The sequence below is a fragment of the Anser anser genome (genome assembly GCF_964211835.1).
Source record: "Anser anser genome assembly, chromosome: Z".
In the NCBI taxonomy this organism is placed as follows: Eukaryota; Metazoa; Chordata; class Aves; order Anseriformes; family Anatidae; genus Anser; species Anser anser.
Window position 1 is genome coordinate 913,106 of NC_139723.1, and position 15,526 is coordinate 928,631.

The 15,526-nt window shown below is 46.4% G+C and overlaps 1 protein-coding gene across 5 annotated transcripts in view; it reads left to right on the forward strand.

Moving 5' to 3' along the window:
* Nucleotides 1-15,526, forward strand: part of PAX5 (paired box 5) — a 146,277-nt gene that overhangs the window by 61,336 nt on the left and 69,415 nt on the right. For 3 of the 5 annotated variants that reach the window (XM_083816833.1, XM_083816831.1, XM_083816835.1), the window contains exons 7-8: nt 10,115-10,171; nt 13,844-13,973. In XM_083816833.1, the coding sequence (XP_083672959.1) occupies nt 10,115-10,171; nt 13,844-13,973 (187 nt within the window). The remainder of the gene's footprint in view (nt 1-10,114; nt 10,172-13,843; nt 13,974-15,526) is intronic. The other 2 variants (XM_083816834.1, XM_083816832.1) reach the window with 1 other exon arrangement.

The following is a 15,526-nucleotide window of genomic DNA, read 5'->3' on the forward strand; positions in this document are numbered from 1 at the left end:
CTCAACAATATCCATGCTTTCGGAAGTTCCTTCCAACCTGAATTACCCTATGACACTTACGTCCAGCTACTTGCTCTTCACTCCGGCTTTTATGCTGTGACTTGGTGAAATGTTTGTACAGTGGAGAACGTGAAAAGCATAGTTACAGGCGTGAGAGTAGCACCTGATTCACACGGCATAGAAGGTGAGATGAAGAGCTGGCTGGGGTGGAAGGCCCTTCTCTGTCTGTTGACCACAACTTTCTCAGAACAGATGCTGGCTTTTAAGAAGAATGCAGTAGTTTTGGGTTGCCATTTGTTGAGTAAGGAATCAAATGAAACAAGCAACAAAGTTGTTGTATGATGACATAAAGGAATTGTGGAGCTGAGCTACTTCTAGAAAAAAAAAAAAAGAAAGAAGCTAATTTCAAAATTCCTCTCTGCTCATATCAATAGTGGCTGCTTAAAAATTGCGTGGCAGCAGAATTTGCTGAACTGAAAAAATAATTAATCTGAAATGAGGAAGGCTCTTGCGTGAAGAGAGCAATGTAACATGTAGGGCATGGTTTCGGTCCTGCTCCTCTCCTTGAAAATATACTTGAATAATGGCAACCACAGAGAAACAGGGGTTCTCTTGGTCATTTTCCATGTTGCAGATATTTCTCCAAGTTCAGAGCTGATTTCTGAGGTAGTCCAGACAAGTCATGTGCAGAGCGATATCCAAAAGGCTAAGGGAGAGCAGGTTGTCAGGTTGGGAGGCTTTACATTGACGGGAGTTTTTCTTGAAGCCACAGACCTCAGGTCTGTGTTTTCATTAAGGCAAACAGTTTTCCTCTGGTTCTTGTGGTTGTGGAGAAGAGTTTGAAAACATGACCCCCAGATATACTTCTGGCATTAAAATGGGACGGCTGTCAGGGTGGGTCATATAAACAGTGGGGTTCCCTTCTGATTTTCTGAAACTGTTTTCTTGTTGGGATGTTTTGATGCCTGTGCAGCACCTGGACATTTTCAGCATAGCTGCAAAAATGATTTTAGCAGGAAAATGATGATTATTAAAAAGCAGTGTATCTAGTTAACCTGTCCAGAAAACATTTTGACAAAACCTAAAATATTTCATGCAAACCTGTCATCTTTGATGACTTTTCCATGCCGAAGATCCCTCACTAGGGTCTTTCACAAGAGTGAGGAGGTGCAAGGCCTCAAGCGTACGTACCATGCTTTATGATCTGCCTACCTTTTTCTGTTTTGCTTTGTTTTTCACATCTGTGTGCAGACAGTGCCTGATGTTTCTAGGCTGCTTTTATACAGCAGGAGAAACAGTTTCCCTGCCCCAGGAAGGCAGGAGGAACTGAGATGTTTAAATGCCGGGGTGGGTGTCTCAGAGGTAGGTGGGTGATCCTGTCCACCCTGGTCCCTGTGAGGACAGACTGCCAGTGTTCTGTCTCTGAAACTCCACACATTTGCTGCCTGCCAGCTTTGGTTGTCAGTGGGTCTCAGCCAATTAGCAAAGGGAAAACAAATAGCTCAAGATTTACCCTCTGACATGCATTTGGTTAAATGCCTGTTAAGTGTTAGTGAGTGTAATGTAAAAGAAAGCATCACATCACTCCCCAGATTTTTTCCATACAAAGTGTTTTCATTCATGCGAACCTTTCAGAGAGTGTATCTGAGGAGGAGGGAGTATTTCTGTGCTTGTGGTTCTCCAAAGCCCTCTTTTACTTCTCTGTGCCCTATCTTGTTGCTGCACAGAGACCTTGGGTTAAGGACTCAAAGCCAAGGTGGGTCACCGCTCCCTGTCTGTGCAAGGGTTGCTTTTCCACTTAGTTCAGTTCCCGCTGGCTATCTAAACTCCCCTGAAGACACACAGTTAACAAGTGCTCAATAAATCTTTGAGAACAAGGTTGGTCCTTACATTTTTGGCTTTCCCACATGAAAATTGTCTTGCAGCCCTCCCCATTCCAGCCTTGGGTACAGTGAAGACATGAAAGAAGAAAGCTTTGGAAGAACGTTTGTTTGCTTTATGGGGCCAATTTCACACTGGCAATTTGATGGGGACTTCAGCATTGTAGGAATAGTTGCCACCCACAAAATGTAAAATAGAGGACTTCAATCTACCATAGGTTCACCTGGCTCTCAGGAACACAAATATGAAATATAAATGGAAGCCTTTTAGAAAATAAAATACTAATGTTTATGTCCAGCTTTCAAAGTGACCTGAAATCAGGAGTTTGTGATTTGAAAGGATTTTGTTCATCTTTGACTTTGTAGCATGCCACAAAATACTGCAAATTCTGTGTCTTTCTCCGTTGTTTTTCATGTGCGTAGAGATTAAGTGTACCTGGAGCTAAAGTGGTAAACATTGCCCAGATTCTTTTGCCACGTGTTACTGTTTTGAAATAAGTATATTGCATACAATATGAAGCATAGAAAAGCTGTGTGAGCTGCTGCTCAGAGTCCCAGTAGATGTCATACAGAAGAGACTTGGGGCAGAGAAGTCACAAAGCAAAAACATATGAATCTCACACTGGACCCTATGGTATTTCCTACTTTGTTAGGTTGTCTGCTACTCACGTGGTCTGTTAGGACCCTGCTTTTTGTATGCTGTTGATCATACAGAAGGATGTGGCAGGAAGGGAGTCAGCTGTAACCTGTGGTCTCTTTTGGGTGTTTAGTCATTACCTTCACAATACTCATTCTCTTCATCTGTATAACAGACAGTTATAAAAGGAGCACTGGGTGACTGTCTCAGACAGCATTTGTGAAATACCTTGAGATAGTTCATCTGAAAGTGTTAGAAACATACAAATGTTGTTCTTAGATAGTAAGAAGTTTACATAGATGTAAACCTCATGCACATTCCAAGTGTGCCTCTTATTTCTGCTTCATATTTTTCAATACGGAAATACAAATGACTCTACTGCAGGTTGCATTTTCTTTTGTGCTTAGGTGCTTCAGTGGAAGCAGCAGAGCCACCATAACAGGAGGATTGTACATTTTCCCTCCTGCTATGGCTGAAATGGTTACTGTTGTTGATGAAAGTGTCTAGTTCCTTTCAGAATAATGAAAAGCAATGTGTTTTAGTAGTATCTTGTGGCAATGAATGGCATAAAGTGATTATGTGCTGGTTTAAAAAAAGAAAAACTATTGTTCCATCAGCATTGAATATGTTATGTGTTATTTTAATTGGATGCCCCTTTTTGGCACTGTGTGTAGAATGATAGAAACTGCTGACAAAGAGAATAGTGAGGTGGTCATTTCATTTGTGCTGGGGTTGAGACAATTCATGAAGAGGAGAGCACAGGGAAAGAGCAAGGTATGGAAAAAAAAAACCCTGCATGAACCCACAGCAAAAGCTGGACAGGAGGAAATGGGGGACTCCCTCCAAGGGAGGAGGAAGAGGACAGGGGAGATGCTGTTTTGAGGCAAAGACACTCATATAATTGACTGTGGTGCGGGTGTCAGGAGGATGAGCATGCAATGCTGGTGCTAAGAAGAGCCAGTGAGAGGTTCCTGAAAGTGTGTTAGGCAATTTTTGTGCTCTTCAGGAAATGAAACTGTGTTTTAGTTGTTGAGCAGTACTTACACTCAAGGGCTTTTCAGCTTCTCACACTGAGGAGGCTGGGGTGCACAAGAAGCTGGGAAAGGACACAGCCAGGACAGCTGACCCCAAGTGGCCGAGGGGATGTCCCATACCATGTGGCTTCATGCGGAACAATAAATATGGGGGGAGTTGGCTGGGGGTGCTGCCCCTTGCGGTCTAGCTGGGCATTGGCCAGCAGGTGCTGAGTAATTGCATTGTGCATCACTTGTTTCGTGTACTCTTTTATCATTATTAATATTATTATTACTGTTGTTTTCCCTTTCTTTTCTGTCCTGTTAAACTGTCTTTATCTAAACCCACGAGTTTTACTTTTTTTCTGATTCTCTCCCCCATCCGACTGTGGGAGTGAGTGAATGGCTGCATGGTGCTTGCCTGCCCGCTGAGTTAAACCGCAACAGGAAGCTCTGGCATTTAAATGGTGAGAAAGAACCCATGCAGGGACTGTGAAAGGACATTCCATGAGCAAGGAGCCTGGACAGGGCTAATGCAGGAAAGTGTGCAATAGAGTGGATAGGTGTTTCTGAAGAACCTGAAGAATGTTTATACTGGCAGATGAAAGAGACATAGACAAATGGGCAGCTGAGGATGGATGTGTGGAGATGCAAATCACAGCAAAAGCAGAGATCAGCTGTCACCATTGTTGTCCTGTCACCGTTCATTTGAACACTTGTTACTTGCCTGGTGAGTCTGAAAACTAGAAAGTCACTATAGCTCACTGAGATGTACGTCTATTTTTTTTTAAGGAGGCCTTCTCATGATTTTCTATGGAGACTTCTCCTTACAAACCAGTAGAAAGAGACTGCTGGCTTTCTCTGCCCCAGGCAGGTGACTGGTGCTTTTAATGATCTATGAAACTCTTCGTTAAAAAACGTCTTGAAGTGTGTGCAGGCCTTTGCTTTGTTCCCACCAAGCCTTCCAGAAGAGGTTCAAAGGTGGTGAGGGCAAGAGACGGCCAGGCAGCAGACTTAGCTTCCATTTCTTGCCTAATATGAGGTGGTGGTGTTGCTGCGGGCATCTCGCTGGGAGTCAGGGATGCTTTTCACCACAGGTTATAGAGAGATCCAGGTCTGACAGTGCGGCTCCTCTACACCGTAAGGTCCTTAGGGAGCAGTTTGAATACATCTCAGAGCTTCCGCTGGCTTGCTCTCCAAGCTGTAACGGGGGAATAATATTGTGAGCCTTCCTTTTGGTGGAAGGTAGAAGAAAAGCACTGCAGGCTGTGGGGTGCCCTGTTTCTCCGGGCCACATGGGTGCTGCAGGCCGTGAGGAGGACCGGCAGTCCGACGAGCCCTGTGGTGGCCAGCCCTGTCCCGGGAGGTGTCCGTGGGGTGCCGCCGGTTCCTCTGAGCAGGCAGGCAGCGGGCCTTGCTTCGCCTCTTCAGTAACCCAGTGACTGCTCCCCAGGAGCCGGTGACGGGAGGCTCAGAAAAATTTCTTTCCCGTGAGGGCAGTCAGACACCGGCGCAGGCCTCCTGGGGAGGTGGTGGATGCCCCGTGCCTGTCAGTGGTCAGCAGGCATTTGGACAGTGCCCTCAGTCACACGCTTTAACTTTTGGGTAGCCCTGCAGTGGTCAGACAGTTGGACTCGACGATCTTTGTAAGTCCCTGCCAACTATTCCAAAACAGCATATTTTAAAATAGTATTCGTTTTGCTATAATATTTCTTCTCTCTCTGTCAGCACCGAGACTGAAAAATTACAAAGCTCAGTGCCTGCTCAGGGGGGTGAAGAAGCCCCCCAGAAGGGTAGAGGGGCTCAGCCCCCTTCCGCGGCTGTGTGAGCAGAGCTTTCTGCCAGCCCAGGAGGCACCTCCTGCCGAGGAGAGCAGCCCTGGTCCCGCGCCTTCCTGTGGGCCCGGCCTTCCTTTTCGGCTGGTTTTGTGCCGCATCCACAGCCATCCTTGACCGTGCTGAAAGGCCTCTGCGTGCTGTCCTGTTGGCCTGGTTGTCCCCCTCCTCGCCCAGGGGTTGGTGGGGACCGGCACATCCCACAGGCCGTGCGGTGACCCTGGAGAGGAGGCTCCTTCCCTGAGGTCAGCTGCTCCTTGGCCGCAGCTCCACAGGCTCCTGCATGGCTGGGAATAAAAGCAGCCCAGCTGAGCACTCCCGCTGGAGGCAGTGGAAGAGCATCCCATGTGGCTCTGCTCGTTAAGTCCAGGCAGGCATGTCTAGTTACACGCTTCTCATTTCGGTTGGAATTAACTGCTTCCTACTGTAGTTAATTTTGCTCTAGGTAATCTCTGAGGCTGGAGACAGGTCACAATTCAAATTTGAAATGAAGTCAGTCAGCCTTGCATATGCATGCCCAGGCACAATTCACTCTATTCAGACCTTGGTTTTATTCAATTTGCTAGCTCTGCTTAGAAAAATAACAAAACAACAACAAAAAAAGAACATTTTCTGCTACAAGTGCTGGTTGTGTTTTCTGTGCTGCCGTTTCATGGGGTTTTGTTGTTCACCATGGGCAGCCTCTGTGGAGGGTGTGCGCGTGAGTGTGATTTACTGGTCTGTGGAATGCCACATCTTTAAAATTGCAGTGCCCATTTCCTGCTGAAATAATTTCTACAAAGAGTGGCGCCTATTACAGCAAGAGGAGCATGGACGTCATGATTTATTATTATTTATAGTCCCAGGGCCTTGTTTATGCACGATGGGTTGGGTGCTCAGGATAGGAATGCCATTATGCAAATGACATTGAATGTCCTTACTGAGCCTAAATAATTTTTGTATTGGACGATTAAACCTCATCTGTTATTGATATGGGCTGCAGTCGGGCTATTAAAGAGTCCCAACAGTACTTACTCCCAGTAATGGGAAAATTGAGAGGAAGAGGCTAAACAATTGCCTCAAGTGTGCTGTGATTGTCTGGTAGGAGTGGAACATAACGAACCCCCTGAATGGAAATCGTGTTTACTACTTAGGGATAAATAAAAAGGGAGAACATGCAATAAATTACGCTTTGTGATTTGAATCAGCGCACCAGAGAATTTGCGTACTTTCAATTTATTTATTTGAATTTTTTTTTGGGGGGGGAGGGTAAATACCATGAGTGGCCAGGAATAATCCCTGCACCGCACTTGGCTCAGGCTGGGGGAGGGTCAGGAGACCTCGCCTCTGCGGGAACGTGGGAGCCACAATGTCCTTGCGCCTTTCTTTTTGACACAGCTGTGCGTTCACGTTTTGATCAGTGTTGATAGCTTATGAATTCCAAAATTGACAAAATTTACAGAAAAATGAGGATAATCCATCTTCCTTAGCAGCCTGTCAGGAGCTGGCTATACTTCATAATCTTCAATTACAGATGCTATTTTCAGACATTTACATGCAGATATTAGAAGAAAATGGAAATGAGAAACAAAGAGCGAATGGAAATGCAGTTATTTATATGTATAAAAGAAAAGCAGGTAAATTCTAGGCATTTAGATTGGATTTGGGGATCCCTTTGGAAAATCTGAGAATGGGCTCGTCTGCTTATGGATCTCACTGTGGAAAAGTAAAATGTAGCATAGAGTGTCCCGCATGCAGATAATCTGAAGATTTAGGTCAAAAGCCAGCCAGTTATTCTGAAGTATGAGGGCAAATATGTTCATGGCAGGGTGTACTAATTCCCCTTGTTTTCAGAAGAATCTCTGGGGATTTACACAATCCTAATTGGATTTGGGTTAAAATGAAGCACAGCTGTTATTATTATTCTTATTTTTAAACATATATTTTTTTGTGAAAGGGAGTTTTAGAAATACTCTGTTTACACAGGGGGAAAAAAGGCTTTATCACTGAAATCAAATTTTCATGCCCTTTAAGAGAGTAAGAGCCAAATGCTAGCAAAAAAAAAAAATCAAAACAAAGAGAAATTGCAGTACAGCTCCAATTAGCTGTGTAAATCGGTTTTACTCCAAAGCAGAATTAGTTTCAGTGATAGCAGTGAGTATAGCAGGAAATGTGATGTAAATTACAAAATGGAGGGGTGGCTGGTGGGGTGGCAGCGACAAGGCTTTGATATATGGCTTTTCAGATCCTTTTCCAGTCCAAATCAGAGGCGGTTGAGGAGGAGGCCTTTGGAATGAATTTCTCATTCCCATAAAATTTAAGACCGAGTAGCACCAGTGCCCGTGCAGCTGCGTGTGGCACCGAGTTTCTGAAAGCCTGGGGAGATTAATTAAAGCTGCTTTGGATTAAGCTCTCCGAACCATATCTAATGTTACAAATTTCTTCCCTTTGTGAGGCTGGTGTGGGGGTTTCAGTGGAAAGCCTGCCTGGTGTCTGCTAGTTCTGCCTTTCTTTATTAATTTTGAAAGTGTTACGACAGGGTGACTTGGATCTATTAAGTATGAGCTCTTGCTTGCTGCTGCCATGAGGGATTAGCAGAGCCGTGACCTGGGCTGAGCGACCAAGTGGACAGCACTACACCTTAAAGAAGACCTCAGATCGGTGTCTGCCCCGAACAGTAAAAGCGCTGTGTTGGGCAGTGAAGTGTTGAGCACGCTTGTCGCACTGCCAGCTGGTGTGCTCAGGGAGAGGCGGGCAGCACGTGCGGTCAGCACGGAAGCAGCGCCAAGTCCTGGGGCCCCCGCGCTGGTGCTGTGCTCTGGCAGCCCAAGCCACCGTTGCGTCAGGCAGGGGTTTTCTTTTGCTGCTGCATGCCAGGCGACACTGCTGGTCTGAAGGCGGCCATGCGAGTAGCAGGAAGGCACAAGACACGTACTTTATGCCTGCTTGTTTTCTTTGCAGGTGTGATTTGGAAAACGGAGCAGATGCAAAAGCAACATGTGCGAGTCCCACAGGATGCCAGCTGGCTCCTTTGGATAGTCGCTTTCCCTATGTAGCAGGCACCTCTTTTCTGTCTTTTCCTGAAGTGGTCTCATGAGGGGCGTGCAGGGCCTGTGCCACTGGAAGGGGGGACGAGGGACCAGAGGGGGATGCATTTGCTTGGCACTGCCTGGATTGCAGCACTGCTGCAGGGCTAATCCCAGACCCTTGCACGGAAGAACCCCCCTGTTACCTCTCCAAGTTTCCCGTGCTAGATTCCAGCACTGGGCTGTTTTAGGGAATGCCCTCATTCCCCACTACATGCCCACCTTTGTCTGTTCTGGATATATCTTGAACAGACAACTGCTCTCTCTGTAGGGTCTGTTGACCTTTTGGTGATTTATACTCAGGCATCTTTGTTAGAAAAAGTATAGGGTGAAGCCAGTGACAGGCTATCTCACCACTTCACTGTGGTGCCGCAGGAGATGCCGGTGTGCCTTCTACCATGCTGTGTATGTTACAGAATCACAGGATCACAGAATTGTAGGGGTTGGAAGGGACTTCAGGAGATCATTGGGTCCAACCCCCCTGCCAAAGCACGTTCCCTAGAGCAGGCTGCCCAGGTGGGCATCCAGACGGGCCTTGAATATCTCAAGAGACGGAGACTCCACAACTTCCCTGAAATACTGTTTGAGAACAGTACAAAAGTCCTCCTGCACCTCTTTTCCTGACATATGCCCATCGCCTCCACCACCTCCCACAAATATCTTTCAAGGCACAGCTTATCTTCTGGTGGTGCAACAAGGTGTGAAGGACAGGGCTGGGTACAAGGCTCCTGCGAGCTGCTGTGGTTCAGGATGCTCTGTCAGCTCATGGGGACTGAGGTTGTCCCTCTAAATGTGTACCTGAGAAACCGAAGGCAGCAGAATTGGCACGGACACAGTGGGTGGTTTCCTGTGTTTTCTACAGAAGGTTGTAATACATGCATAAAAGTTGATTGTTTCCTCCTCATCCTCATGTGTTCACATCCCCATGGGCTGGTGATGGGTTTTTGCATGCAGGTTGTGGAGGGAGCTCTTCCCCCTGTAGGCACTTGCTGTGAGAATTGGTTCAGTACCTACTGCAAGCCATGAAGAGAGACAGACACCCAGCTCGCACTCCAGTTGTTTCTCCTGGCCCCGGTGACTTTTGAAAAGTGCCCACTGGCACAATTATTCCTATAAATGTGGGGCTCTGCCTCAGTTTCCCCTTCCATAAAGCGGATGGGATGGTACTTGAAGAGGCATTGTAAATGACACCTACCAAGTGCCCTGGTGCCACGGAGTCTGCCCAGCTCCACGTGAGGGAAGGAGCCGGCCTGTGACGGCCCGCACAGCTCAGTGCTGCTGGCAGTGCCAGTGCACAGATGTGGGCTAGGGGTGCCACGGAGGAAACACCTGGAAATAAAGCCTCTGAAATTAAGGTGGATGTGAAACTTCTGCCGGAGTAGAAACTTTCCCATCTTCACACAACGAAGGCTGGCGGGGAAAGTACCGTGTGGATGCTCCTGCATGAGGCATAGGGTGAGGTGCTGCCCGTGCATACAAAGCAGCCACCCCTCTCCTCACCACCCCGGCTTCTCCCCTGTCCAGCTCCTTTGCCCAGCACCGGGGCCTCCTGAGCTGAAAGGGATGGGGCAGGGCGAGCATGAGACCCTGTCTGGCCTCTCCTTTCAGTTTTCCCTTAGTCTCCCCCCTTTTATATATTCCTCGTTTCACGTGTCTGTGTTTTCTCTCCTCCATGCTATGGCAGTGGTGCTCCATGCTGATGAGACAGTACGTGGTACAACCGCAGGCAGTCATTTTTCAGGTAATTTCTAGGGTACTGAACACCCGACTCTTGCTTTTTCACCTACCGAGCAGGTCGGGCTTCCTGCTGCAGAGGGAGAGGCCCCGTGGCCACACATGGGCTGCTCGTCACTGCGAGCAGTGCTGGCTCACACGTAGAAGTGGAGAAGCCAAATTCTGAGCCCCCTGTGCTGCAGTCTTCATCCCCTGGCTGCCTGCTGTCCCGCAGGTCTGCACGCACCTGCTCCAAGGGATGGGGGCCTCTCTTCGAAGTGCCGAGCGCAGGGCTCGTTACAGCATCTCACAGCTTGGCAACGAGAGACACCTTCTGCAGCGGCACGCTTCCTTCTCTTCCCAAAGCTGCCTGCTCTCCTCCTGACCAGTGCTGCTGCATCAGCCTGGTGCTGGCCTTGGCTGCCTCCCGACTGCCTTGTGGTAGGTGCTGTGACCACAGAGGTGGTTCAGGGGCTCACCTTGACCTGGACAGTGTGGCTGCGAGTCAGTTGTGGTGGGTCTGGAGCAGATGGGGTTGCTCCTTGTGGGTGCCTGGAGCAGCAGTGGGCTTGTGTCTGTTTGGCGTGGTGGCTGGTAGCCCCAGATCAGCTGCTCGTCTGCAGCTCTCTGGCCAGGCTGCAGGTGTGTGGGCAACAGCTGGTGGCTCTGAGGAGGGATGCTGGCACGGTTTTGCCATGGGAACAGTGTGAAAACAGGAAAATCCCTGAAAATGCCAGTATTCTTACCTCCATAGCAGGCAGGAGCAGGCTGGCCTCCATCTCCTCCCATGGTGCACGCACCTTCAGGTTCCTGCTCCCTGTACAGGGTGACACAGAGCACGGGTATGCCGTTGTCCTTGCTCCCAGCAGAGTGTGCTATACCCTTCTAGCTATCTGCTTTTGCTACAGAAACGGGTAAATCCCTCGAGCTTGAAAAGCCCGGCTGTCGTTTAGTTGACGTGGCGTTTTCAGATCACTACAGTTAAAATGTGAGACCTATTCACGTTACAGTTTCCTCCTAGGTCAGTTACTAGGACCTCAAAGCTGAAGAAAGCTGCAATGTTTTGACATTTGCAGAACGCTCTGCGCTCTCGTGGCAGGGATTTTGCAGGTGGAGTCTTGGACTGTTCTCAGTTGGGTTTGAGCAAGGAGTAGCAGCCCCTACAGCACTTTTTGGCTGTAGGGGGCTGGACGTGTGTCCTGCTACCCCAGGGCTGTATGTGACCCAGCATGCGGCACTGCAGTGTGCTTTCTCTCAGCCGAGCCCAAACTATCAGCTCCCCCCTTCAGAAGTGTGAAACCACATTCACACTCTGCCTGCGCGGCAGATCAGAGAAATGTAGGAAGCTCTGAAGAGATTGTCAGGTCTGAACATAGTGCATTTACAACTTCTCAGAGCAGCAGGAGTTAAACAAGGAGTCCTTTCCCTAGGGACGGGTGTGTGCTTTTCTCCAGACTGCAGAAGGACCGTCCCCGATGTCAGAGAGCAGGGCAGCTTTCTCCCTGCTGCGCTTCTTGCACATCCCACACTGCGAGGACAGCGCCAGCGGCCTGCGATGTCTCTGCAGAACTTCAGCCGTGCTTTGTTCATCCAGTCTCTTTTCAGGTCAGGGCTTCAGGAAGCTAAAAAGTTCAGCTGTGCTACTAAGTATGCACATCCCCAAGTGGGGTTGCAGACTCTGGAGCCGTGTGGGAAGGCTGACTGCACCGCGCAGAGCAGGTACGGCAGGGAGGGACGGGGCCCATGGCAGCAGTGGAAGGGCTGCTGTGTCGGGGACCAAACAGGGTCTCTGTGATGATTTTTTTGGGTAGGATGTGAGACGAGAAGAAAGAACTTTGGTTGCACTGGTGACAGCATAGAGGAGTGCTGCTCCTCCCAAAGGGCAGGGATTGCCAAGGTGCAGAAGTGCAGCTGGAGCAGAGGTGCGGGCAGTGCACATCTCTGAGGCAGTAGTGTTAGAAGAAAGAGACTGGGCTCGTGAAGGCAAGGAAAACATGAGGGTGAGGAGAGTTCTGGAGAAGGAACAAGCTGAGAAGGCTGAGGAATAGGAGGAATCTAATGCAAAGGGAAGAATGGAGATGATGATGAGTCTTTGATGAGAAGTCCTTGATGAGAGTCTTTGATCCAGAGGACCCTGGAGTGCTGATCCATGAGCAGGGTGAAGAGAGAGGGTGGCCAGCAGCTATTCACTTTGGCAAAACATATTTGACACACTCATCTGCAAGAGGTTCGTATGGGAGATCTTTGAAGGTGATGGAGGTGCTTGTGCCTCACACAGGTTGTGTCCTTGAATGAAGCATGCTTCGATCAATATAAACCTACTACTAATAGGTTATCAAATTAAATTATGTTCAGCTTAAGTAAGAACTGAGCAACAGAGACACAAACAGGTATATTTGACCCAGAGTACTCAGCTTGTGGCAAATCTCAAATTGTGTGCCGGACTTCTCAGGCACTTCTAAGAAACTTGCAAGGAGAAAGATGTGTTCAAACAAGACATGTTTTGTTTCCTTGAAATAAAAACAAACAAACAAACAAAAACAACAACAACAACAACAACAACAAAAAAAAACAAACCATAAAGTTAACATTTTGATTTGTTAGCTCAAGAAATCGCTGAGGGCTTAAGTAGTCACTCATAACTTTAGCTCTGCACAGCTACTGTGCTGATTTCATCTGCATTAATACAGTGGGAATCAGCCTTGGAGTTGTTATTAATTTTGTCTGCTCCTGTTGCCTGTTCTTCACTTGAAGTCATAATCCTCTGATTATTGTGGACGTGATTACAATCTCTCAAATAAGGGATTAAAATTTAAAGTGGAAATAGCAATAGGGAAGGGAAAACTTTGAAAAGAAAGTTCCCATTTTTTTGTGAATGATACCACTAATAAAAAATTAAGGAAAAAGGCAAATGAAGATGAGCTTTCTGCCATGTATATGGAAGTCCTTCTGGATGTGTGAATTAACCTCACCTGCTTTAGATTGTTATAGCTACATGGACTTTGACAGAGTTACAGGACAGAAGGAATCTGACTTCTGAGGACCTGTGCTCATTTAGTGTAGCTTCAGCTAATGAGGTTAAAGAATTACCATGAGATGAGAGAGCACCCTTACAACAGTCAGTTTATTTATTTTTAAATAATTTGGATTTTGAAACAGTTGGCTACAAATCCATTCATTAAGCGAGTGCTTTTATTTAAGTGCAAACTATTCCTTATGAAATTATAAGGAAATGAAGTATGCCTAAGTGAAGCTGGGAAACTGGACCCTTCTATTTCCACCTGCTCATTAGTGTGTGTCTCTTCAAATGCCACCAATGAACTAAGGAGAGTTCAGGTTAACTGACTTGAACAGTTTTCTCTAACAAGCAAATAACTTACACTCGACAGTTATGGTCCCCACTTTGGTCTACAAAACTTCTTTTTTGAAGAAAGCTTGGTGACATATGTGTGAGTTTGGCTTTCATTTTATAAAGAAAGCTCATTTTGGTGTTCTCCAAGAACACCAGTGATAAGAACAGTCCCATTTATTATTTTGACTGCTTAACACTGCTGTTTACGCTACCCATGTACTGCCTTAAAAATAGCCAGTCTGACTGAACAAAAGATTTCAGAGTTCTGCATTGCATTTTGCCATACAGGCAAAAGCTGTTGAATACTGAACTTATTATTGGTAAAATGCCTTTTGTTTCTTTTTCCAGGCAACTGAATACTCAGCCATGGCATCATTAGCTGGTGGATTGGATGACATGAAGGCCAATATAACCAGCCCTACTTCTGCAGATTTAGGAGCCAGTGTTCCTGGACCTCAGTCATATCCTATCGTAACAGGTAATTAATTTGTTATACACTGATAAATGGTGTGAAGAAGTATCCATGTACATTGTAGGGTGATGCTCTTAATGAAGGAGTTGTGTCAGATGTGTAGTTATTCACTCAAAAGTCTCTTTGTAACCATGTGATTTTACAGCAGCTCTGTTGATAGTCATCGTGTGGATTGTATAAATCATTAGTGTTCCTTGGAGTCAACAGATGAAGTAGGATGGAATATGCCTCTCCACCCCAAACCTGCTTTTGTAAATACTAAACATAACAGAAAAGCAGAATGCTTGCCTGTGCTTTTGGGATTTGTGGCCTGTTTTTCGTAAAGGCAACTGGCATTTTTGGTTGGATGAGATTTTTATTGCATTCAAGCTAACTTGAATTTTGAATGCTTTTGTTTTCTACAAACATTCATGTTTTAGACTTATGGACCTATAATTTTGCACTAAGATGGAGCATTTAAGCGGAAAGCAATTGTTTGTTCTAGGATTGTCTGCATTTAAGCAAGACCTTATTCAAGAAGGTATAGGATAAGAGTTAAGGAACAGCTGGAATTTGATAATGCTCTGTTTATTTGGGACTGACCACATCATGTGGAAGGAGACTATTCAAATGATAAGAAATCCATGAAACTGTGTCCCAAAGGAATTGTGGGAATCCCCTCCACCCCAAAAAAACAAAACAAAACAAAAAACAACAACAAACCAACCAGGATTAAAAAATTTAAGGAACTGTTTCCTATGTATGTTACCCCTGTGTATTACTTTTGTCCTTGAGTCTAACTTGTAGAGATTTTATCACTGAATTTTCTGTGTTTTGCCAGGATTGGATTTACATGTTTATTTTGTTGCTAAAATTGAAAGTGATACTGTTTTTCTTATATTATTTTTTATTTTTATTATTATTATATTATTTATTACCTTATCTTGGAAGCACTGCAATCTCATCTAGTAGCTGAGAAGCAAGAAATTACTGAATTGCATTATCATGGAGTGAGACTTGGGAAGGAAATGATAGAAAACTTGACTGCTTTCTTGCTTATGTCTTCTGCTAAGAAACCGCTTGTCTGAGATCTGCACCTAGCCAAAAACAGGTTCACCAAAAAGCTGTTTTAATATTCCAGCAACACTTCTTTCTTTTATGCTGGTTTAAGCACTTCGCATGCTTATTGCATTCCCCCTGCTGTCCCATCTGTGTGAAATCATGCAGGAAATCATATAATGAAACTGAACTGGTTGGAAAATAGCCAAGAACCTCCCCCCCCCCCCCCCCCCCCCCCGCACCCTCCTGAGAAAAAAACACCCTCTATGGAGTTACTTTTCGGCCAGGTAGGGTCCCTGGCACAGTAATTGGTGGTGTAATAGTAGCACAATGTGTCTGGGGAGGGGAGATGTGGGCAAGTCAAGGAGGGAGTCAGCAGCGGGAGCAGTAGGGATGATCAGCTGATAGCAGTGACTGTTTGCTTGCTGGAACTGCTGGCGAAGCTTTTCTTGTGGGCCCAGTTATTGAGGGCCTCAGAAGACCAGATCGCAGCTCGTGCAAGTGAGTTGCACGAGCCTCAG